Source organism: Amblyomma americanum, chromosome 3, assembly GCF_052857255.1.
Source record: "Amblyomma americanum isolate KBUSLIRL-KWMA chromosome 3, ASM5285725v1, whole genome shotgun sequence".
Classification (NCBI taxonomy): domain Eukaryota; kingdom Metazoa; phylum Arthropoda; class Arachnida; order Ixodida; family Ixodidae; genus Amblyomma; species Amblyomma americanum.
Window position 1 is genome coordinate 9,350,163 of NC_135499.1, and position 23,117 is coordinate 9,373,279.

General features: G+C 47.5%; 1 protein-coding gene and 1 long non-coding RNA gene across 3 annotated transcripts in view; one reads left to right on the forward strand and one right to left on the reverse strand.

Annotated features, from left to right (window-relative positions):
- Positions 1–216: 216 nt before the first annotated feature.
- LOC144124443 (uncharacterized) overlaps positions 217–23,117 on the reverse strand; it is a 48,651-nt gene continuing 25,750 nt past the window's right edge. The window contains exons 5-6 of one of the 2 annotated variants that reach the window (XM_077657100.1): positions 14,478–14,541; positions 217–281 (exon numbers count right to left, since the gene is read on the reverse strand). In XM_077657100.1, the coding sequence (XP_077513226.1) occupies positions 241–281; positions 14,478–14,541 (105 nt within the window). In that variant the 3' untranslated portion in view covers positions 217–240. The remainder of the gene's footprint in view (positions 282–14,477; positions 14,542–23,117) is intronic. The other variant, XR_013313170.1, reaches the window with a different exon arrangement.
- On the forward strand, positions 229–14,679 carry LOC144124444 (uncharacterized). The gene is made up of 2 exons (XR_013313173.1): positions 229–516; positions 14,491–14,679. It is a non-coding gene; the product is annotated as an uncharacterized LOC144124444 (long non-coding RNA).

Below are 23,117 nucleotides of genomic sequence, written 5' to 3' on the forward strand. Positions count from 1 at the left end.
GACTACAGAAAGAAAGAACACAGACGCAGCATTCGATTCAGTTTTGAAAAAGTACTGTTCTCACACTACTGCTGTTGTATTTTTGTGTGCAGTCCATAGCTGTGCAATTTTTTAACGATGCACCGCATACTGCCCGGTGATGATCAGGCACTGCCCTGTGTGCTCGACAGCTGTACAGCCATGCCGCGCAGTCTGACACCATTCGCCTTTATTGCACAGGCCATCGTTGCTGCCGTTGTACTACAACCTGGTGGAGCAGTCCCCATAAGGGCCGGGATTGCCTGCGGTGGTCATATTGTCTAGTTTGAGCTGGGTGCATGCCCGCCGTCTTCAAGGAAAGCCAACGGATACAGCATCACTGCTGCCTCGTTCACCAGCAACAAGCAAGCCCCATGGTCAACGACATCAGCATTGCTGCTGGGTACAAAAGGCCATTCTCATCGGGCACCGCCATGTGGGCTCGGCAGCTGTGCAGCCATGCCACACAGTTTGACACTGTTCGCCTTTTTCATACAGGTGTGTATTTGTGAATCAGTTTTACTAAGAAGACTAGCGATCGTTTTCTAGTATAGCTGCTGAGCCCGCAGTGCCTTGTTGCTTTGTTCCGCCAGTGTATTTAAATGTCTTCTGATTCCCCCCCCCCCCTTCTTTCTTATCTTCATTAACAATCTTCCTCGGTGCATAAACAATAACATTTGCCTGTTTGCAAACTGCGTAGTTAATGCTGAAATAAGTAATTATGAAGACAGCCTTAGTATACAATGTGATTTATTAGCAGCAGGAAATTGGTCTAAAAAATGGTCTTTAAACATCACCAAGTCTAAGCTGATGCATTTGAATCATACATAGGTACTTTCTCTATGCCTCACGTTTTCGGGCTACTGAAACATACAAATATCTTGCATTATGCCTTTCTAACGATCTTACATGGCCAACACACATTAACCACGCTTCAGCATCAAGCCAATCCTGGGCTACCTTCAATGCTCAGTGAATGAAATGTGCCCCAGCACATGTAAAATTACTATCCTACACCACATCAATGCACTCTAAATTAGAATATGCAGCCACAAAACCCAAATCAAGAGTACCTTTTTGAGAGTATGGAAACCATCCAAAATTGTGCCACTAGATTTGTCTGTTCCAGTTGTTCATCCTACACTCGTGTAACCGAAATGAACCGATCCAGCTTACCCTTATTAAAGCACTGTGAAAATTAGCCATTTCAGCTGTGTTTAATCAATTCTACTGTTCACTCGTGATGAGCACCATCCCAAACACTCGCAGTTTTCAACTCGTCACAAAAACAGTCAAAAATGCCCAAAAACAAGCATTTGTGCAGTTTTCCTTCATGTGAACAGCAAAAGATTGGAACGGCCTTCCCTGTGCAGGTGTAATCGTAGATTTTTATTTATTTCTTTAATTAATCTAATAGAAATAAAATAAAGTAGATTTGTTTAAGTCCAAAGATACGCTGAAATCTTCCGACTTACCTTCTGTATATGTTTCTGCTCCAACCTTCATCTATTGTGCTTTGTTTTAGTATGGAGTTTTTATTATTTAGTAAATTTTTATTCAGGTCTTATCTGCACCTTTATCTTTTGTTGATTCTCTTTTTTAAGCATGGGAGCATTTGAGTGCTTTGCATTTCGATCTTGCAAGCTGTTTGCCCATGTTCAATTTGTATTTATTATCTTGATGTTGGCATCGTGCAGAATGTGGTCTTTTTTTGTTTAATTTCTGTACAAACCACCCCTAACGGCATTTCCTGGGGTTTTTTGCGGTACCAAAAGACATAAATAAATGGTGAGAACATTTGCACCACGCCGCCAAAAGTAATTGCTCTTAATATTCTGCTAACTCATATGGTTTTATGGTGTGTAACATCCCAAAGCGGCTCAGGCTATCAGTGACGCCACAGTGGAGGGCTCAAGTTAATTGTAACCACCTGGGGTTCATAAACGTGCTCTGACATTGCACAGTGCATAAGCCCCCTAGCATTTCGCAGGAGTGCTTGCCTCTAAATGGATGGCTATTACTAACAGCGAACTACAAATTTTTGTTTCAAACAGCCAACTACTAATTTTTACTTACAACCATGTGCCTAACATTGCTAGCTACAAAGTTATCTATCAGAAATTAAGTAACCAGCTTACAAGTTGAATTCATTAGCCTGCTTTCTGATCTCTGCCAACACTGGTATTACTATGCCACAAAAGGTATCTTACGTGATAGTGCCTGTCTTTTAAAATTGCCGGTGGGCCTAACTCAAACACCTGGTTGGCTATTGTGCAATTTTTCATAATGAACCATTTTGTTAATTTGGAAATCTTTCCACGCCGTGATCATTCTTTCAAAGTTAAACGCGTAAACTGTCATTCATCGTCTTATGCCAATTCATTTATTCCCCGTACTATCACTGAATGGAATAGTTTGCCATCAGTCATCGCCACAGAAACTGACAATAAAAAATTCCAAGAGCTTCTTCGCTGTGACGGAAATGTGTAAATGTTTGCTGTTTTTGTTAGTGTTCAATTTTTCTTTGTGTGATGCCTTATGTTTTAATTAGCGTTTTTTTTTGTTACACTTACTTGTTGAAATGTATCGCGATTACTTATGATTGTAACCCCCCCCCCCCCTATGTAATACCCTCTTCTGGAGGGTCTTTAGGGGTAACTTGAATAAATAAATAAATAAATAAAATATGGGAAAAATATCAACATAAATGGAGCTCTAAGATATGAAAAGCACCAATACACACACTCATTGTGTATTGTGCAGATTCAAGCCTTCCCTAGCTTTCTTCTGCACTGAAAACTGAGCTGGGCGCTTAAATCAGCCCTCAGCAATGGCACAGCAATGCAAGCGACAGAAAAAAAAATGTATGGTCATGTTTGTAATGCGACAGCAGCAATGGCTGGTGCCATTGTTGTGACTTGCGGGCAGTGTACATTCTTGGTTGACAGCTGTTCCTTTGGGTCTGCTGTGATGGCACACTGGCTTTGGCGTTCAGCTGCTGATCGCAAGGTTGCGGGTTTGATCTCTGCTGCAGTGGCCAATTTCAGTGGAGGCGAAACTGGAAAACTCCTATGTGCTGTGGAATCGGCCGGAGTTGTTTGTAATTGATTACTTGTAATTAATTAGATTTTGCGCAGTTGTGTAATCAACTGAATGCATTTTTCAAACGGTAATGTTTTGGGTAATTCAGTAACTGTTCTTGTGTAATCGATTACTGGTAGTAATCAGTTACTTAGCAAAAAAATGGCTACTGGGGTGAAACATCCGTGACGATGTGGTTGCATCAAATAGTTCGGCCGCCAATCGAGGTGCGCATGGCTGCCTGATGTTTTGTGCTTTCAGTATTTGCTCCTGGTGTGGCTGGCACCATCTATGGGTGCTTCTTGCAATACGTCGTGCAGCGAATTTGTTGTAATAAAAAAAAGAAGCTGCTTTATCCTTGACCTGTTAGAAATGGCACAAACATGGCGTGGAGGATGAGAAATTACAAGACAGGTGCTGACTACCAACTGATTCATTAAGCTTCAGGACACATTTCGTAGGCAAAACCATCGCTCATGCACAACTTCTATCACTCGATGTAGTGATAAACCTATATTTCTCAATACAGTCTTTGCTTTCTAACAGCACATGCCACAGTTCTACATAGCAGAAAAGAAAATTGATGTAAAACTGGCTTATAATTTAACAATATCCCTCAATTCGTAGATCTTACTGGCAATCACCTATGGGGCAGAAACGTGGAGGCCAACGAAAAGGGTTCAGCTTAAATTGCAGAAAACGCAGCAAACCATGGCAAGAAAAATGAAAGGTGTAACGTTAAGAGACCGGAAGCAGCCAGAATGGGCGAGGGAAAAACGCGGGTTAATGACATCCTCGGCGAAATCGAGAGGAAATGGGCTTGGACAGGGCATGCAGTGCGAAGGCAAGATAACCGCTGGTCCTTAAGGATAACGGAATGGATTCTAAGAGAAGGTAAACATAGCAGAGGGCGGCAGAAATTTGGGTAGGCAGATAAGATTAAGAAGTTTGCAGCTGGCAAAGGGCAGGGTTAATTGGAGAGACATTGCAAAGACCTTTCACCTGCAGTGGACTTAGGCTGTTGCTGCTGATGATTATTCTGAATCTTGATTTGCAATATAGTATCCCCTTCAGGTACCAATTAAATCTGCTGAAGGAACAATCTTTTCTTTTATGTGCATAAATCACGATCACTAGAACAAACAGAAGTTATGTGCAAAAAATTATGCAAAAATATTGCGATATGAGCATATTTTATTCGCATCCACATATGTGAACATAGTGCCTAAACAAACAATCCCCATCCTCCGCCAGTGAGTTGGTTGTCGTTTTGTAGCCTGGAGCTGAGCGGCCAACTCTGGACTGACACGTAGCGTGAGGGTTCAGGGTTTTCCTTTTCCTCCCCCCTTGTGTAGTGCTGCCACTTTGTATGTTTGCTGTCTCTGGTTCTATAAAAAATGTTAATAATTCTTTCTAAAAAGGACAACGAAATTTTGAAAATGATAGCGACGAAATGTTCAAACCCCCACCAGTCGTGGGGGCACAGCACCACGACTGCAATGGAGCGCTCACCGATGTTGCTCTTTCAGGTGGCCCTTTTTCTCGGCGCGTCTCTGGAGGCACAGTCCGCAAAATCCTGCGCGAGCTCTACCGGGCATGATGGACGCGAAAACTGGAAGCGGTCGCCACTTCTGGACAATTGCCACCGCCTCTGCTGGCAACCGGGATGGACCACACGTGTCGACGCTATCACCACAGGATGCACAGTATATCAACCGCCATTTCACCGCGCCCCGCTGGGGCACAGCACCACGACTGCAATGGAGCGCTCACCGATGTTGCTCTTTCAGGTGGCCCTTTTTCTCGGCGCGTCTCTGGAGGCACAGTCCGCAAAATCCTGCGCGAGCTCTACCGGGCATGATGGACGCGAAAACTGAAAGCGGTCGCCACTTCTGGACAGTTGCCACCGCCTCTGCTGGCAACCGGGATGGACCACACGTGTCGACGCTATCACCACAGGATGCACAGTATATCAACCGCCATTTCACCGCGCCCCGCTGGGGCACAGCACCACGACTGCAATGGAGCGCTCACCGATGTTGCTCTTTCAGGTGGCCCTTTTTCTCGGCGCGTCTCTGGAGGCACAGTCCGCAAAATCCTGCGCGAGCTCTACCGGGCATGATGGACGCGAAAACTGGAAGCGGTCGCCACTTCTGGACAGCTGCCACCGCCTCTGCTGGCAACCGGGATGGACCACACGTGTCGACGCTATCACCACAGGATGCACAGTATATCAACCGCCATTTCACCGCGCCCCGCTGGGGCACAGCACCACGACTGCAATGGAGCGCTCACCGATGTTGCTCTTTCAGGTGGCCCTTTTTCTCGGCGCGTCTCTGGAGGCACAGTCCGCAAAATCCTGCGCGAGCTCTACCGGGCATGATGGACGCGAAAACTGGAAGCGGTCGCCACTTCTGGACAGCTGCCACCGCCTCTGCTGGCAACCGGGATGGACCACACGTGTCGACGCTATCACCACAGGATGCACAGTATATCAACCGCCATTTCACCGCGCCCCGCTGGGGCACAGCACCACGACTGCAATGGAGCGCTCACCGATGTTGCTCTTTCAGGTGGCCCTTTTTCTCGGCGCGTCTCTGGAGGCACAGTCCGCAAAATCCTGCGCGAGCTCTACCGGGCATGATGGACGCGAAAACTGGAAGCGGTCGCCACTTCTGGACAGTTGCCACCGCCTCTGCTGGCAACCGGGATGGACCACACGTGTCGACGCTATCACCACAGGATGCACAGTATATCAACCGCCATTTCACCGCGCCCCGCTGGGGCACAGCACCACGACTGCAATGGAGCGCTCACCGATGTTGCTCTTTCAGGTGGCCCTTTTTCTCGGCGCGTCTCTGGAGGCACAGTCCGCAAAATCCTGCGCGAGCTCTACCGGGCATGATGGACGCGAAAACTGGAAGCGGTCGCCACTTCTGGACAGTTGCCACCGCCTCTGCTGGCAACCGGGATGGACCACACGTGTCGACGCTATCACCACAGGATGCACAGTATATCAACCGCCATTTCACCGCGCCCCGCTGGGGCACAGCACCACGACTGCAATGGAGCGCTCACCGATGTTGCTCTTTCAGGTCAGTTACCTTGACTGCTCCTACTGCCGCGTAAAGAGCGACAATCGTTTTCTTATTGTGGTGTTGTGCCCCAGTGAGTGGTCTGTTGCTTTCATGAACTGTGACAAGTTTGTAAAAGACCTGCTGTGTAGAATCCTATTGCTTCTGTCAGGGGATGTTGAATCGAATCCTGGCCCGGGAGCGGATGAAGTTCTAGCAACTGTCTTGCAAACTGTGCAAAGAATTGAATTAGGCCAGGATGATATCCGCAACGACCTTCGCGCTTTAAAGAATTGGCAGGCGTCCGTTGATGTCGAGTTGAGACAGCTGTCAGCTCGAATTCGGGTGCTAGAGGTGGACACTGCTGCTCTAAAAAACAGTAGTGCTTCACCAGTTCAGGCGCCCGAGGTTGCTCTCGAAATCTCGGACAAGTTAAAGTCTATCAAATCGCGCTGCGAAGACGCCGAAAACCGTCTACGCCGTTCCAATCTCCTTTTCTTCGGCCTACCTGACACCTCTGACGAAACCTGGTCATCCGCTGAGACAAAAGTAATAAACTTATGCTCGGAAACCCTCGGTGTAACAGTCGAGCCGTCTCAAATAGAGCGCGCACATCGCCTCGGGAAGTACCAGGAAGGCAAATGCAGACCTGTCATTGTTAAATTTGCACTTTTCAAAGACAAACAGCTCGTTCTGGAAAAGGGGCCCAAATTCAAGAATACAAATTATGCTGTACGAGAAGATTTTTCGTTAAAAACACGAATATCAAGGAAACACCTACTTGATTTTGCGAAGTCACAAAACGCCACGTATAAACTTAGCGTAGACAGACTGCACATCGGTGACGCCACCTTCGTATTTGATGTTGCATCTGGGAGCGTCATTCGATCTACAAGATAGCTCACAAGGGAAAAGATAGCTGGTACAATCGATCATTCAAACTCTACTTGTCGTAATCACACGCCATCACGATTACACTTATCATGCACTAATATGCGTAGTTTGCTACCCAAACGTGTTGAACTATGTTCATACCTGGATAACAGTGAGTGTGACATTTTAGCATTAACTGAAACGTGGCTTAATCCTGATATTTCTGACACTGAGGTACTGCCCGATACCAACGAGTACATAATCTTCCGCAAAGATAGAGAAAACAAAAGAGGAGGAGGTGTCCTAATAGCCGTCAAGAAGCGTATAGCATCTCATCTTGTTAATTTACCCAGTCCCCTTGAGATTATATGGATCTGCATTACGTCATCATTCGTTAATTCAATAATAGGTGCATGTTACAGACCACCAGATAGCTCCGCTGCTTTCATATCTCACTTGCGCGATAACCTCAGTGCCATAAGGACCAAGTTTCCTAAAGCTAATATATTTCTGATGGGGGACTTCAATTTCCCGGACATTGACTGGTCTAACCTCACCTCTGACTCTCGCTGTTCTAAAGACTTCATCGACTTAACTTTAGATTTTTCTTTAACTCAGTTAGTAAACCAACCTACACGCGGAACGAATATTCTTGACCTTGTTTTGACTTCATGCCCCGACAATTCAAGCATCGTCTCTACTAGTGAGGGATTCAGTGACCATCTGATTCTTAATTTTGCAGTTAGCATTCCATCACATACGCGGCATCTAACGTCTATGCTCATCTTCAACTATAAAAAAGCTGATTGCAAAGCTCTTAACGTTGGTCTGCAAGAATTTTGCTCCTCGTACCTTTCCACTTTCTCTTCCCGTACCGTCAATGAAAACTGGACCTTATTTAAAGAAAAGTTGCTGTCATTAATGGTTGCTCACGTACCACAAACCTCATTTCGGGTCAACATTTCTAAGCCATGGTATCATAGGTCACTTCGCACAATTAAGAATAAAAAGAAGCGCTTATTTAAAGCAATGAAAAAATCTGGATCTCCCTCTCTGAAACTGCAACAGAAAGACTGCGAAAAACAATACTGCCGTGCCGTTCGTAAAGCGAGACAAATTTTATTCTCATGATCTTCAATCCCTTATGCGCAACAACCCTAAAAAATTCTGGCGTACAATATCCCCAACTAACATTCATACCCAAATCGCTCTACAGGACAATACCGGAAATTTCATTACTGACGAAGAAAGTGCGACTATCTTTAACAATTATTTTACTTCAGTGTTCACCCATGAAGATCTTTCTAACATTCCTGCCACCGCCGAAGTCGACTACAGATATATGACCCCCATCGAATTAACTGTTGAAGGCATCGCGTCACTTATCAAAAACCTTAAAATGTCCACTAGCTCTGGTGTTGACGGAATCAACGCCAAAATTCTTAAACTCACTATAAACTCGAGCAGCTTAATCTTGTATCACATTTTTCAGCAGTCTTTTTCTACAGGTGAACTTCCGTTTGATTGGAAAATAGGCAAAGTCATCCCCCTGTTCAAATCCGGAGACAGAAGTAACATCAGTAACTACCGACCTATATCTTTAACCAGTATTGCATGTAAGCTCCTAGAACATATCATTGCTTCAAATGTTGCGCAGCACCTTGAACAAAACCGCTTTTTTTACCCTCATCAGCACGGTTTTAGAAAAGGACTGTCATGCGATACTCAACTCATGGAATTTACGCACGAAGTTCTGACTAACATGAATGATAACCAACAGACTGATTGCATTTTCATCGACTTTTCTAAGGCTTTTGATCGGGTAGCACATTGTCGTTTAATTGCCAAATTCTCTGCTTTAAATATCGACTCATTAACTCTATCATGGATTAGAAATTTCCTCTCATTTCGCAAACAATTTACCAGTATAAATAATTGTTCATGCTCTCTCTCTGAAGTATCGTCCGGTGTTCCCCAGGGCAGTGTCCTGGGCCCGTTACTATTTTTAATATATATTAACGATCTACCAACCGACATTACCTCTAACATCCGTTTGTTTGCTGACGACTGTATTATTTACCGCAGAATTTCTAATCAAACCGATCATATGGCTTTACAGAAAGATCTAGACCATATAACAAACTGGTGTTCCATGTGGCTAATGCCGGTCAACACTGATAAGTGTAAATTAATGACTTTCAGCCGTAAACTTTCAAACTCTTCTTTCACCTACTCGCTCAGCAGTAATCATATGACAACAGCGTCCTCATATAAATATCTCGGCATTCACCTAAATCGAAACCTTTCCTGGTCGACACACATTAATAAAATTACAGCTAAGGCTTCACGAACCCATGGATACCTAAAGCGTAATCTTCATGGTGCACCATCTGACACTCGAAAACTAGCCTACCAGACGTTTGTCCGCCCACAACTAGAATTTGCATCACCCATCTGGTCACCTCACCAAGCGTATCTAACACGTAATCTCGAATCTATACAGAACCGTGCTGCACGCTTCATCGCTCGTGATTATAACCGGCATTCCAGCGTCACTAAGATCAAGTTATCGCTATCACTTGAGTCTTTAGAATCACGTCGTACCGTAGCCCTTCTTTGCTTATTTCATAAAATGATTTTCAGTCTTCACAGTCACACATTACCTTTGTCACGGCCATGTCGCACATCTCATCGCCTCCATAATTATAGCAGCTTTACGCGTATTTTTGGTCATACAAAAGCATTCAACATGTCTGCTCTCCCACGTGCCATTAACTATTGGAACAGCCTTCCTGACGATGCTACTAATACCAGAAATCCTGCTACATTTCGTGATAAAATAACCGCAATCTTCGCCTAGTTGTCTCAGTTCTGTGTATTCTTGCGAAAAATGTTTTATTGCTGCTTAGTGTGAACTAACTTGTGCACTTTTTAGCCTCTCTGTCAAATCGTGTTCCATTTCCATGTTGCCACATTTTGAAACACGTAATTATTGTGTGTTGTATTACTTTATTTGTATTCTTCTGAGTGCCTCTTGCTAACTATTGTATAAAGTTTTTCTTCTGTCCTGTTATTTTGTGTTTTTTTTTGCGCTGTCCTCTAACTTCTATGTACTGCCCCACTCACACAATGCTCCAATGTAAAGGAGCCTGTGAGTAACTTGAATAAATAAATAAATAAATAAAATAAATAAATAAATAATGGTTTCTTGCTCCAGATTCATGCAGTCTACATTCTAACATGGACGCTTCAGAATTTTTCAATGTTGGTAGGGGGCCAAGACCCTCCAAGACTCCCCGTGGCTTTAAGCACTTATCATAGCGCACTGTGTTTATCGGCAGCGGCCCAGTGTAGTGGCGGTTCTTTGAGACCATCTGCAGTCCTCATTGCTTGGTCAGCCGCACTTCTTTGGAGATGCTTCTCCATCGACTATTTTTATGCTTGTTGTCCAATGTTCTCAACACCTGCAAGCAATAAACCTCATTTCGTACCAAGTGCTGTCAAGATTGGATAATATGGGTCTTCGCCTTCAGAAAGACAATTGTCGGTTTGGGGTCAACAGTGTGGAGTTCCTAGGACACCGGATTGATAAAAAAGGAGTGCATACAACTGGAGCAAAGGTTAAGGCCATCATGGACGCACCAGTGCCGAAAACCAAAGTGGAGCTCTAAGCATTCCTGCAGTTGCTTGCTTTCTATGACCGCTTCCTTAAGGACAGAGCGACAGTGGCCTCACCACTGTACACGCTTTTGCACAAGGAGACGCAATGGATATGGAGAAATGAGCACCAAATGGCATTCGAAGAGCTAATAAAGCTAATTCGAGACTGCACAGTGCTTGCTCACTACGAAGAACGCCTCTTCTCCTATCATGCGACGCTTCGCCATATGGCGTTGGCGCTGTGTTGTTACAGATTGACGAGCACGGAAGAGAAGCGCCCATTGCCTTTGCGTCACGAACGCTAGGCAAAGCTGAACGGATTTATGCACAACTGGATCGAGAAGGACTTGCAGTAATATTTGCTGTATCACCTCGCATGACGAGATGGTGCCTTAAGCTGTCCGCTTACGACTACGACCTTGTTTACAGACAAGGCAGTCGCAACAAGAACGCTGATGCGTTAAGTAGACTTCCGCTACAAGGAGATGACGAGCCATCCCCTCCTGGCGACGTGCTGATGCTAGAATGTGCGATTGATCCCCAACTCTCGTCCCAACGCATTGCAGAGCTAACACGCGAAGACAATATTCTGTCAGCACTTTTTCAAGCAACCCAGCAGGGAAATTTGCAAGCACTGAAAGGAGATGACTTCCGGGCTTATATTAAGCTAGCGCCTGAGCTGTCAACGCTCCAAGGGTGCTTGCTCAGGGGATCCCGAGTGATAATTCCGTTCGCAGCACGCCCCGAGGCTCTAAAGATCCTTCACTCAGGACACAGAGGCATCGTCGCGATGAAGGCCTATGCAAGAGCTTATCTTTGGTGGCCTAGTCTCAGCAAAGACATAGAAAAGGTCGTTCAGGAATGCAGACCATGTCAGGAAAACCGCAGGGCACCGGCGAAAGCACCGCTTCCAGAATGGCCAAGAACAACGCAGCCATGGGAGACAATTCACAAGGACTTCGCAGGTCCCATCGAGGGCTGCATGTTCTTGCGTGCCGTCGACTCATTCAGCAAATGGCTTGAAGTACGACAAATGGCGAGCATACAGTCGAAGCACCTAATTAGGGAATGCAGAATCCTTTTTACAACCTTTGGCGTACCAAAGAAAATAGTAACCGACAATGGACCGTCTTTCGTCTCAACGGAAACAGAAGACTTCGAAATGGAGTGAAACGTGTCACGAGCGCTCCGTATCATCCTGCCACGAACGGTCAAGTGGAGCGTGCTGAAGCAAGCGCTTATAAAAGAGAAAGACAGCCCTGTTGCCTGCAGACTGTCCCGATTTCTGCTAAAGCAGCACACAACAATGCACGCATTCATGTCCCCTAGCATGTCCCCTAATTAATATTGCTTGTTATACATTACTACCAAGAGAGGGTACTATACACATTGAAAAAGGGAGGATGACATGGGTACACAAGCACAGATTCTTAGTCTGCACTTGTATACCCTTCTCTTCCTTGCATGTGCACAATTGAGGATTGACACAATTTATAAGGTTGAGAAGGATTGACAGACTTGCATTTGCTGCTGTTCACAGGTATGAAAGGCCAAGGTGTCTGCTCACCTTTCCTTTTAACCATAAATGTACCTTGCATTCTGGTTTGACCCTTTAGCAGTTTATACTTTCATGAATATGCCCAAATTCCACTCCCCTTCTGCTGCCCATTATTCTCTTGCAGTATTCCATCCTTAGTCAGGTTGGTGTTTGCTCCGTGTCCCGGAGATGTCTCCACAAACCCAAGTGCCATCTGATCATCCTGCTGCTGCAGCCTCTGCAAAATAGCCCGAGATGGCTTCGCTCGACTAAGCATTTTTCATTCATGGTTTTCATTTCATAGAGCGTTTTGACGACGAAAACACGTTCCTACGCCATACACTCATGTTAGGTAGGCCGCACTGAATGTTATAAAGACATCAGGGTTAACGAACAACCTATTCCATTTTTTTTAGGCACAGTTGCCTCTACTTACCGGAAAAGCATTTTGCGTCAAGGTTTGAAGGCGCTGCAGTGACGTCCACTCCAGCGCAGTCATTTTATTGTCCGGTAACGGCAGTAAAGACCGAAAAACCATACTACTGGCGCAGCGGAGCACACAAAGCACAATTGAACAAATCCACTTGACTACACATGACAGCAGCTATGACGAAGCCATGACACATGAAGCCTAGCGAAGCGGAAACGAGTATGTAGTGCCACCACTGCAATATTTTTGCTGCAAACATAACTGCATATTTAAAAATGGGTTATTTTAATTACCAGCACGAAACTTTAGTATTATGAGGTAATAGTGCTTAAATAAAAAAAGCATTGAACTACGGATTGCACAGTGTCGCCACCTGCACTGCTATCACTGAAGCTTTTCGCTGAAGAAGCTCTCGCTGAAGGAGTTCGCTGCTCGTTTCTGTAATCGACTGAAAGTCCTGAAAGTACTCGCGGACAGTTTTTTGTGGCTATGCAGTGGAAGCCATGAGGCTACCCCGCTCTTATCATGCTCTCACGAGGTAGTTTAAGCTAGCGGTGTGCTTCCGCAGCATAGCCCCAAAAAGCTGTCCGCGAGTGTAGTCACTTTGTGGCGTGACCCCCCCCCCCCCCCTCCCTTTTTTTCTCCCGACTGACAGCGGAGAGTTTAACCCTCAACCATGTATTTATATTCACCGGTCAAGGGTCGCATACCGTTCTTTGCAGAGTATTAACGATTTCTGAAAATGGGCCGTCGTATTTAAGTACCTCGGGTATTTTTAAGGCGTACAAAATCTCTCTCAGCAGAACAGAAACTTTGCACTACCAAGTGGCAAACAGAAGTATCTCCAACTCAGTCATCACAGCTGTCGGCTTGTTAACTCTCATGACTCATGTAGTGTCTCCATCAAGGTGGAGAAACTGGCGAGGGATGAAGCGAACAGTTGGGCTGAAACTTGACACTGTAGTCCAGCTGGGAATCCAATAATACACATACTGGAAATATAGCTCTAAATCAGCTACAATGCCTCCACCAACAATCTTATGCACCAGCCAAGACGGTTGCAGCACATATTTGCTGATCTCTGCACTCAGCTTAGTTCCCACTCCTATTAATCTAATACATTCCCTTCAAAACCGTTCAGAATGAACCCTTATTCACTTTAGACAAGTTCTTCTAAACCCAACTTTGTTGCCAGTAAATTCCGTTCCAGTTAGACAATAGTCAGCATAAGCAGAAAGCATGCACGCTCCCCGGTAGTTTTCATTGCAAGAAACACTGCAAACAAGTGTATGCAAAAACTGGCAGAAAAGTAGTTTCTAAAAGCCATTCTCTACTGCATGTCGATAATTCTAGTTCGACATTCAAGAACAAATCGTGGGGGCGAACGTCCCCCAACGTGCCACATAGGTTGTGGGTACACATAGTGGCGGGCTCCAGATTCAGTTTTGACTATCCGGGGCGGTTTAACAGACATCGCACAGCACGGTCACCTTTATAGTTTTGTCTCCATCAAAACATGGCCGCTGCGGCTGGGATTGAGCACAGGTCTTCAGGATCAGTACCCTAGTGCCATAACCACAGAGCTACTGCGGCAGGTAGGTTACAAAGTGCCATTCAAAAGGAAAAAAAATTTTGAGGCTACCTATTTCTTACCTCCTTTTGGCACTGTCACTCCATCTTGCTGAAGTACTGAATGAATTGTGTACGTATTTTTCAGGCTCTGTGACAATTTGCGTTATGGGGACTTCAAATGAAATCTGATGGACAGATTGAAAATATTAAATTGCATGGAAATGTTTCCAACTCTTAATTTCCAGGAACAGGTGTGCGGAGACCTCAACTGGGATGCCAGGGCTTGTACGACATGCCTGCAAGGACACAAACCAGCACTTCTTGGTGGATGGGTGCCATGGTCAAGCCTTTGCTCAAAGATGCCAACTATTTACACAGCCAAACAAGTTCCATTTTGGAAAATGATCAGAAAATAAAACATTCATATGCTAGAATTCCTTTTCATTTGTACACAGCAGAAAATGCTGATGCCCACAACGATGGACTGCCTGAAGAGTTGTGAGCAGGTTTCTCAAAGCTTAACTTCCATGCGTATTTTCTACAGCTCTACATTTCAGGTACTTCTGATGACTTGCAAGGTAATGTTGGATTTTAAAGAGAGAAATATCTTGAGAATCAGCATGGCCGGGCACTGAGGCCAACGAACGAATTATGCAGCCTGCAATGGATGGATAGCACAGAGACTGAGACAAAGACAGGCTTGTTGATTTCATGGCCCCCTTTGGTAGTCTCTTTTGCATCATCCTTAAAAATCAATTCTGCTGCAATCCATCACCTGTACTCGCTGCTGTACTACTTTCAGTGCATGTTCGGAAACAAGAGTCTGGAAAGAACCCTAAAAGCTGTTCTATCGAGACTGTGCAAGGCCTCAAACATGCCTCTGCTTTGAACTGCGCATCAAAAGTTCCAAAATAACAGTGCAAGCTACTTCAGCAGGGAAAATTCAGATTCTACACCCAGTTTTGAGAACCTGCGAGAAGTGGAATCGCTAAGCATGTCCACTAGTAATTATGCTCGTTGCCCCCAACCTCAAAAATATGTTCTGTCATCAATGACAACTCGTAAGGGCTGAAAGAAGAATACTTTTACGGAATCCTGAACCAATATCCATACAAAACCCAGAGAACTATATTGGCAGAAGCAGTGATAGCATACAATTTTCGTCATTTTGAACAGCAAGCATTAAACCATGTTCACTAATGCGTTCTTTAAACTGAAATGCTATATTTGCCTTCTGCATAACTTGTAGAAATTTTAAAATTCACAGACGATTAATGTGAAAAGGAATGTGTTGGCAGGTGGGCTCCAATTTTGAGCACGCTGGCTCTTTGCAGTCTTTGTGCGGTCAGGCAAACGAGCACGTGCGCACCAGTTTTGGTCACCAAAATAGCCCCACAGTGCGAGAGGCTGGCAGGTAAACACGCAGGAAGGAAGGCTGCTTGTATTTTTTCCATTGCTTTTAGATTTGAGATGTTGTGCAATGTGCTGAAATGAGATGTGAAGTTGGATCAAGCTTAGGCTTCAAACAAGCCACGCATTCAAACATGAGAGCATGCAGCCACTTGCACATGCCAGTCCAAGTTCAAACTATCGCACAAGGATGAAAGTTGATATCCAAAGCAAAGTGTTAGAAGCTTGCAGTTTAACATGCAGGGAGAAAGGCTGCGGCAATGGCCAAGCTGTCTAAAGCAGCAGCAAGCAAAACTGTGTGCCACCGCAGGTTCGAATCCCGCTTGAGGCCGTAAGTATGGCATCTCTTTTCTGTTCCATGCTCTGCTGGACATACATCAGACGCTGGATTTTTGTTTGTACAATCATTCTAATGCCAACATATTAACATCAAGTGTGAACTTCTCTATTGCTGTTGTCAACACATTTTCAATGTCGCATTGTTGACAAAGTTACAATTTATAAGCCCATTTTCGAGGTGCTGAGAGCATTACACATACATTGCATTTATTATAAGAACTGTTTGTTGCCTAGATGACCAGCAGGCATGTGTCCCAATGAAGCTTAGAACATCATAAGCTCTGCACAGCATTCCTTGACCGTGACCCAAGTTTCGAATGATGCAGGCCAGGTCACGGGTAACATAACAGGTACATAAGATTTGTCTGCTATATTGGAGATTGTGAGCACTCTCGCATCGATAAAACTGATCCCTTTATATCGCATACTTCCTGTGCTATGAAGTGCAGCGCTCAAAAATAGGCATGGGCTTCCTACAGTGCTGTTGATGGCAGTGGTGTGACCAACAGCGCTAAGGAAACCTGCATGAAGGGAATACAAGTGAAGCATTGAAGTGCACAAAGAAAAAAAAAAGACCTGCCAGCCAAAGAAAAAAATTTGTTACTCCCCTTCGAGGGACAGCAAGGACAAAGTGAACTTGGCCTGTATTGATAGGGTACCAGACTAATCCAAAATTAATTACCAAAAAAAGCTGCGCTAGCATTTTGATTCCTTGGCTAAGTTAGCTGGTTATGGTCTATGGGGGCTTAACGTCCCAAAGCGACTCAGGAGGAGGAGGAGCCGTAGTGAATGGCTCCGGGAATTTCGACCACCTGGGGTTCTTTAATGTGCACTGACATCGCACAGCACACGAGCCTCTAGAATTTCGCCTCCATCGAAATTCGACTGCCGCGGCCGGCATCGAACCCGCGTGTCACGGGCCAGCAGCTGAGCGTCATAACCGCTCAGCCACCGCGGCGGCTCGGGGTACCAATACGTTTCGAGGGCCGACGAGTTTGCAGAAAGAGGAGCTCCCGTCAACACTCAGAATGTGCTTGAAGCCCTCGATATGCATCCCAGCGTTCAGATACTTTACCGATCCAAGAGACCACGCCGAGAGTAGTTCGCTAACGCCGAGGCCCGGGGGCTATATGCTAGCCACGAGTATTTTTGGCCGCTGTACCTGACGAGTGATTGCAAGGCATACAAAAAGCGCTTAATACCTAGCTGCAATTACAGTTACAGGTGCTGTCTTTTATCAGCAGCTGTGGCAAGTCATCGTACGCATTTACTGCCTTGATGCTTCCCCACGAGTAGTCAGATTAGCATAGTTTTCAGTCATTACCCGCTGATAGTGTAAATTCTTGCTGCCGGGAAGCCTGTCCAGCTTCCAAGGAATTACAAACGACGTACTCGGGATGTATTACACACACAGTCTTCAGGGCGTAAATGGAGAGAGCACCTCCGTACACGGCGACACCCTTCGTCTTCCAAGAGGGTCAGTACTAAAAAAACTGCTTCACTGCTGTTCAGCTGCGGCATTGATACACCACCTTGGCACCACTGCCCCGCTGTGAATCGGCACCGCTGTTCGCACAACTCGCTACGTCAATTGTTTTGAAGTTTTCCCTGCAGCAACCTCCATCTTGGTCGGTTACCAACAACGCAGTACGTCCGCACACCGTGGCTCCAAGTGGCATGGAAGTAGTGCGCAGTGCTGAAGTGCAGGATGAAGATTAAAAATTGGAGGCTTATCAAGGTTAAGCCCAGTGGATGCGAAGCATGTTAAGCAGCTGCCTCAGTGTGGATGGGGCTAAGTAACGGAGACGTGGTTTTAGGTTAATCGTCGTACTTTATTCTTTGCAGCCCGACAAACACACTCTTATGGTCCGTAAATGCATGACTCTTGGTTTGCACGTCACTTTGGAGGCATCTTAACCGCATACACGCCCGGCGCAAAGACGCTGGCGCGGTTGCGGGCGCAGAGACTGACGCGCCGGCGGGCGCGCGCCGCTTCATCCCTGGCGTGACGTCACATATCACGTGATGCAGCGATGGTGGCGCCGCCGCCGCGTCGCGCGCGACGGCGCGAACCGAAGCGTGGAGGCCTCCGCCAGGCGACGTCCGACGGCGCGATATGAGGCCCCATCTGCAGCCGGTGTGACGTCATCACGTGACGTCACATCATGTGATCTCACTTCAGGGTCAATGGTGGCCACCGCCGGGAGGCGACCGACGGCGCGATATGAGGCCCCATCTGCAGCCGGTGTGACGTCATCACGTGACGTCATGTCACGTGACCTACTTGAAGGTCACTTGAAGGTCAATGGTGGCCACCGCCGGGAGGCGACCGACGGCGCGATATGAGGCCCCATCTGCAGCCTGTGTGACGTCATCACGTTACGTCATGTCACGTGACCCCACTTCAGGGTCAATGGTGGCCACCGCCGGGCGTCGCGCGAAGGCCCGAAACCTACGTTAATATGCTTCGCATAAAACGAACAGACCCTTCGCAGGTGCGTGCCGAGCCATCAACTCCATACAAGATGCACTTGCGAGGGTAGTACGTGGCTCTCTTCGTCTGTGCTGCTGCAACCTCCGCCGGTCGAAATCCGAAACCACTCGAACCGAAGGGCGGAAACTGAAGCGGCCGCCTGTGGCGCCGCCAAGGTTCCGTTTCGTTTGAGAACATTTTAGGTTTCGTTTCGCCTTCTTGGCATGATACAGGCGCAATGAGTGTTGCAAAACTTATGCGATATTGAGACGCGTAACCTTCATGCATATTTGTCACAGATTCGTGCTGATGCGCCGTGCGCCTCACTGCAACTGACATTTTAGTGTTTGCTCTTTTCTGCCCAATAAAAGATGTGTTTACAGCAAAAGTGGTACCTCTGTGATACAGGCCAACTCCAATTTCTTCTCAGGGCCCACGAAATATAAGGGTTGCCCATGCAGACTTATGAGGCAAAAATGTGTAAAAATCTAAGCGCAAGCCTCACTCAGAATTTTGCCACATATGAAAAGATTTTCTTCTCCATGGTCTCTAAATTTACCCGCGGTATTAATTCTGTGCTGCTCCTGATTGGGGCGCCGGAATGGCACCTGCCGGCTCCCGCCTTCGTGAAATTAAAGCGCGCCAAAATGCGCGCGCACATTTCAGCTTATCGAGTTGTGGTTCGCGCGCTAGCTGCTCCGCAGTGGTAATCGCACCCTCAAAGGACTGTCACCGCCAGTCAGCGTGTTTTGGCACCACCTAGTGGGTCATAATCTGTGAAAGAGATCAAAAAATTTTTAGCAAGCGTAGTGTACACGCATCGGAAGCAGTAGGCGCGCTGAGAAGCGTGCTCCTGCTATCGCGCGCGCGAGCTCGCCGCTTGCGAAAAACGATGGAGGGTCCTTCGAAATTGTCGTGTCCGCGCTGCGGTATGCAGTGCGCGAACAAATGGAACTTGAAGCGGCATCTCTTGAACGTCCACAAGGAGGTCACCGCTAATTCGAGGCAGCCAAAACATGTATGTGACCTGTGCAAAGAAACCTTCTTCACGTTGAACGAACTGCAGTCACACCACATCAGCGGTCACGATTTCCGTCCAACATACGAGGAGCTTCGCTTCCCGTCAATGCCAGGTAAGAATGTTTATTTTTCCACAGAATCAACTGCACATATTTACTGCCCTGAGTTTGCTGCTCCTTCCTTGCTGGGAAAAAATGATTTTTTTTCAGGTAATTTTAAATGAGTATAAGCAACAAATTTTGCTTACTTCTTTTATTCTTTTTAATGGTGCATAATATTGACACCGCCAAATCATCGTCGTCGTTCTACTAGAACCACGAGAGCGCGGAATGCGCGCGCGAGCTGGCCTTAAAAAAAGAAGCCGAAGTGTCTGTCTGCGAAGGCTCCGCTTTTGGGACTGCTACTGACGTCCGCTGCAGTCACCTACTCCAACCGAGCTGTACCACCCGTGACATCTGGTGGAGGGCGCTGGGTAACGCATTCCATGCCTCGGACTCCCCCAGCAAGCAGGGATTCAAGTGCTCGAGGGTCATCTGCCATCGAGGTGTCGCCTGTACACCACGGCAGCCGCCGGCTCCAAGGCCTTCAACCCGAGTTTGGGCTTCTAGAGTCTCGCTCAACCCAAGCGGTTCGTTCAGCGCCATCGTCGACGACCGTCCAGCCCGACATAGGCATGCAGACGACGATTAGTTCACCTTCTGTTGTGCTGCAGCAGCCTCGGGAGCCACCGATCTTCCAAGGTTCTCCAGGCGAAGACCCGGAAGACTGGCTGGAGAAATTTGAACGCGTGGCCCGGTACAACAGATGGGCGGAAGACTCCAAGCTTCAACACGTGTTTTTTTCGCTGGAGGGCGCAGCTCGTACGTGGTTCGAGAACCGGGAGTCGTCCATAACGACGTGGAACGTATTTAAAGACCAGTTCCTGAAGGATTTCACCACGGTGATTCGAAGAGAACGGGCCGATCTGCTCCTTCAGTCCCGAACCCAGCTACCAAATGAAAACATACTGGTATACTTCGAAGAGATGGCAAAGTTATTTCGTCGAGCTGACCCGGACATGCCAGAGCAGAAGAAACTCCGGTACCTTATGCGAGGTGTCAAGGAGCAAATCTTTGCCGGACTGGTTCGCAATCCACCGAGCACGGTCGCAGAGTTTCTGTCGGAGGCAACCACCATGGAAAAGACACTCGATATGCGGTTGCGGCAATACGAGCGTCAACCTTTGGCCATGACTGCGGCAACCACGGACATCAGTAACACCCACATGCTTCGCGAAACCGTACGAGCTATCGTTCGCGAGGAGCTCCAGAAGCTGTTCCCGGCTACGCCGCCTGCGCCAACGGTTACTGCTCTATCCGAGGTTATTCGGGAAGAGGTGCAACAGGCGCTTACAACACCAGCTCCCTTTCAGCCGTCCACAGCCCCACCACAAATGACATACGCCGCTGTTGCTCGTCGCGCACAACCGCCGCCGACTCGTCTTCAGGAAACCCCGGCCTCTTTTCGGCCGCCACCACCTGCTCGTCCTGCTCCATCGTATCCCCGTAAAAGTGACATCTGGCGCACTCCCAACTACCGTCCTCTCTGCTATCACTGCGGTGCGCCGGGCCACCTGTACCGCAACTGCAGGTATCGTCAGATGGGCCTGCCGGGGTTCCCTGCAGATGCACCACGTCCGCAGCCTGGGCAGCGACCCAGAGAAATCAACGATTATCTGGCCGAATCTGCCGGTGGGACCCGCAGGTCGCCATCCCCACGTCGTCGGTCTTACGGTGACTTTCCTCGGGGAAGGTCGCCAAGCCCCCGCCAGGAAAACTAAAAGCAGCAACCTTTGAGGGGGAGGTTGCTCACCGACGAAATGTAACAGACCCTCCTACGCCGCAACTAGGTGGCCACCCGATGCCACTACCGAATGCCGTCCAACACCGTGAAACGCCGACTCGACGGGAATGCCACCTGACGTATCGAAATGAACCCGCGCCGCACCGCAGCCGTGACCGAACACCGCGCCGTACCGCTCACACGCCGTCTACGACAGCAAACCTGAGCATTTCCCTCGACGGAACAGACGTCACTGCACTCGTCGACACAGGGGCGGATTACTCTATCCTCAGTGGAAATTTCGCCGCCACTTTGAAAAAGGTCACCACTCCGTGGATGGGCCCCCAGATTCGTACAGCCGGGGGTCACTTAGTTACACCGACCGGGACTTGCACATCAAGAGTAGCAGTTCAAGGCGCAACCTACCTGGCAACGTTCGTTATACTCGAACATTGTTCACGTGACGTCATTCTCGGGATGGATTTCTTGACCGAGAATGGAGCGGTCATCGACCTCCAGTCAAAGGCCGTGTGTTTCTCCACAGAGAACGCAATACACAGAGATCCAGACCATCCGACCGCACTTTGCATCCTGGATGACCACGTCACCATCCCACCTCGTTCGAGTATTATGGTTTCTGTCGGCGCCAAGACTGTGCGGAATTTCGAAGGCGTCGCGGAAGGCAACCAGATCTTGCTTTTTGCCAGGAGCCTTGCTGTCGCCAGAGGAGTCGTTAATCTCGTCGACGGAGAAACAGAAGTGCTGATAACCAATTTCGGTGGTGCACACCAACATCTGAACGTGGGAACCGTTGTGGCTCACGTTGATGCCATCGCCCATGTCAGCAGCACACCCAGTATTTCCACAATGTCGTTGTCGCAAGAGCAGAGCCCAGTCACTGGTTTCACGTTCGACGTCAATCCAGCACTCTTCCCGACGCAGCAACAACAAGTTAAAGATCTTCTTCTGCGCTACGGCGACATCTTCTCGGTATCATCGCGTGTTGGACGAACTCACCTAGCGAAGCATCGCATTATTACGGACGATAACGTGCACCCTCTCCGACAGTCCCCCTACCGAGTGTCTCCCGCTGAACGCGACGCTATTGGCCGCCAAGTCAAGGAAATGCTCCGCGACGACGTAATTCGTCCTTCCCGGAGTCCCTGGGCAGCGCCAGTCGTCCTTGTGAAGAAGAAAGACGGAACATTGCGGTTCTGTGTAGACTACCGTCGCTTAAACAAAATCACCAAAAAGGATGTCTATCCTCTCCCCCGGATCGACGACACTCTGGATCGCCTTTGTAGCGCTAAATACTTTTCTTCGATGGACCTCAAGTCAGGTTACTGGCAAATTGAGGTCGATGAGCGGGACCGTGAAAAAACAGCTTTTATTACTCCAGATGGCCTGTATGAATTTACGGCCATGCCCTTTGGACTGTGCTCTGCACCGGCAACTTTCCAACGCCTCGTGGATACCGTCCTTGGCGATTTAAAATGGCAGACGTGTGTCGTCTATCTTGACGATGTTGTCGTCTTCGCCCCGACTTTCCAGGAGCATCTTCACCGCCTCGAATTGGTCCTACAAGCAATAAGGTCTTCTGGACTCACGCTCAAAAATGAGAAATGCCACTTTGCGTATACAGAGCTGAAGTTCTTAGGGCACGTTGTGAATCAAGCCGGTGTTCAGCCTGATCCTGAAAAAACAACAGCTATTGCACATTTTCCGCCGCCGCAAGACCTGAAAGCTGTCCGCCGTTTTCTTGGATTGTGCGCGTATTACCGTCGCTTCGTGAAAGATTTTGCTCGCATT